The sequence below is a fragment of the Benincasa hispida genome, chromosome 9, assembly GCF_027475165.1.
Source record: "Benincasa hispida cultivar pf3 chromosome 9, pf3_genome.v1.1, whole genome shotgun sequence".
Taxonomy (NCBI): Eukaryota; Viridiplantae; Streptophyta; class Magnoliopsida; order Cucurbitales; family Cucurbitaceae; genus Benincasa; species Benincasa hispida.
Genome location: NC_143486.1, coordinates 74,676,957 through 74,679,282, shown reverse-complemented (window position 1 = coordinate 74,679,282; position 2,326 = coordinate 74,676,957). Strand labels below are relative to the sequence as shown.

The 2,326-nt window shown below is 40.5% G+C and overlaps 1 protein-coding gene across 1 annotated transcript; it reads left to right on the top strand.

Moving 5' to 3' along the window:
- Nucleotides 1-318: 318 nt before the first annotated feature.
- On the top strand, nt 319-2,067 carry LOC150034073 (uncharacterized). The gene has a single exon (XM_090317938.1). It carries the CDS (start codon nt 718-720, stop codon nt 1,759-1,761), a length of 1,044 nt encoding a protein of 347 aa, XP_090174064.1. The 5' UTR covers nt 319-717; the 3' UTR covers nt 1,762-2,067.
- The last annotated feature ends 259 nt before the right edge of the window (nt 2,068-2,326 follow it).

Below are 2,326 nucleotides of genomic sequence, written 5' to 3'. Positions count from 1 at the left end.
GAAAAATTCTTATAAATCTACCAAAGGGGAAAAAAAGAGCCACTAAAAATTACATAAAAGGAATTTAACTAAATCCAAAATCCAACAATACCCCACATTGTTGAAATGGAAGAATAAAGAAAAATCATAAACAAAATCGAAACGAGTGACATAACCAACTATAAAAAATGAGAAATTTGTTGTATAGAAAGTTCAATATAAATAATTATTTCTTATATAAAAAAAAAAAAAGATAAGAAATCATTACTTTAATAAAAACGTAATAACAAAGTTTATTATTTATCGAAAAAGTTATGGTTTTGTATCTTAGAATGAAGAATAACTTTGGGTGGAATTTCAAAGAAAATATGAAGAAGAAAGTGAAACATACTTAAGTTTTACTCAAAAGAAAAAGAAAAAAAGAAACATATTGAAAGGGCAAATGAGTCTTTTCGAAGTCCATTTTAGTGCTAGTGTTCCAAAATTCGAAAAATCGTGTTAGTTTTCAAGTCGGAAGGCACGCTTATTGGGTATCATTACAGGAATTAAAGAGAAGAAAAGTTTGGAAATGGATCGAAGAAGGTAAGAAAGAATCAATTTTTTCTCATCTTTCGTTACGTTTTGGATCAGGAAAAACAGGAAGAAGTTGGCGCTTATGCGATAGCAAAATCAGGGCCTTTAATCTTCTCGATTCCCAAACAAACCCGTCAATTTCGGGAAGAATCAGAGGAAATTTTGATGGAAAATTCCAATAGGGTTGAAGCAGAACGCTTGCTTGGAATCGCTGAAAAACTCTTGCACAGCCGTGATTTCACCGGCTCCAGAGATTTCGCTATCTTAGCTCAAGAAACTGAGCCCCTTTTGGATGGCTCCGATCAGATCTTAGCTGTTGCCGATGTGTTATTGGCGTCGGAAAAGCGAATCAACAACCACAATGATTGGTATTCCATTCTTCAGATTGAACGACGATCTGACGATCCAGATCTCATCAAGAAGCAGTACCGGAAACTTGCGTTACTTCTACATCCCGATAAGAACAAATTTCCCTTTGCTGATCAAGCTTTCAAGTTGGTCGCGGATTCATGGGCTGTATTGTCCGACCATTCGAAGAAATCGCTTTACGATAACGAGCTTAACCTCTTCGCTAAGATCGATTTGTCTCAGCAGAACAAATTGCCTGTGCGTCGAAGCCAACGATCAAGTGGGAAGAAACAGCAAGGGTTTGAGAGTAACGACAGCGCCAGCGCCAACGCCAACGCCAACGCCAACGCCAACGCCGATCTATCTCCGAATCAGCGGCTGAAATTATCGAGTTTCTGGACCGCTTGCCCTTACTGTTACGTGTTATTTGAGTATCCTAGGGTTTATGAGGGTTGCTGTTTACGGTGTCAGAATTGCAAGAGGGCATTTCAGGCGGTGTTACTTCCGTCGCTTCCGCCGCTCGTTCAGGGCCAGGAAGCCTACTATTGTTGCTGGGGTTTCTTTCCGATGGGTTTTGCAGCTCAATGTACCGAGAAAAGTGGGAAGGGCAGCGAAACAAAGCCACCAACAGCGTCGTTCCCCAATTGGATGCCCCCAATATTTTCTAACAAGCCTCAAGAAGCTAGTAGGAATGGAGAAACGGCAGCGGTGGCGGCGGTAGCGGTGGCGGCGGAGGAGACGCCAACAGTTAGAGAGGGAGCGGCGGTGAATGCTCCTCCCGTTGCCAGGGCTCCGATAGTGCGTGGCACTGGCACAGGTAAGAAGAGGGGCAGGCCGCGGAAAAATCCGATTGCAGCCTAAGTTATTGTAAAATTTTTCGAGAATAACGATAATATTTATGGAGCCGGTTGGAAATGTCTGATTCTCTCGTTGTTGTAGTCTTTATATTAAGCGGTTATGTCCAGGCGAGTTAGAACAAAGAAGGCTGAAGCTGGGGAAAACTGAGGTAACTTTTTGGTGTAATGTTGGGCCTTCTGTTTTTTTATGTTGATTTTAGGCTTCAAATGTAGAAACTAGATGGGTAGTTCCTGATTTTCGTCTGCATGTTGATATGTAATATGTAACTTTATTCAAACCACCAATGATAATTTGAAGTTCTTCATCCAATTCCACCTGAGGCTGCATTGTCAGCCACTTTCTGCAGGTTCAAGTGCTTATCGAATCATGGAACGGGGCATGTTTAGATTCACTTTCTGCATAAAGAAAAAACACGGGTGTGTTTGGACCGACTTTCTAAATTTAATCTTTTTTTAAGTATTTAGAAAGATAATCCAAATAAGCCTTGTTGCGAATTTCACCATTAATAGTAACGGAAGTTGCTAGTCTGCTTTGATCTTGATTTATTCTTGAACTAAGTTATGAAGTC

Excerpts from the sequence above, each read along its gene's own strand:
- LOC150034073 (XM_090317938.1), top strand. The coding sequence starts at position 718 with ATGGAAAATTCCAATAGGGTTGAAGCAGAACGCTTGCTTGGAATCGCT.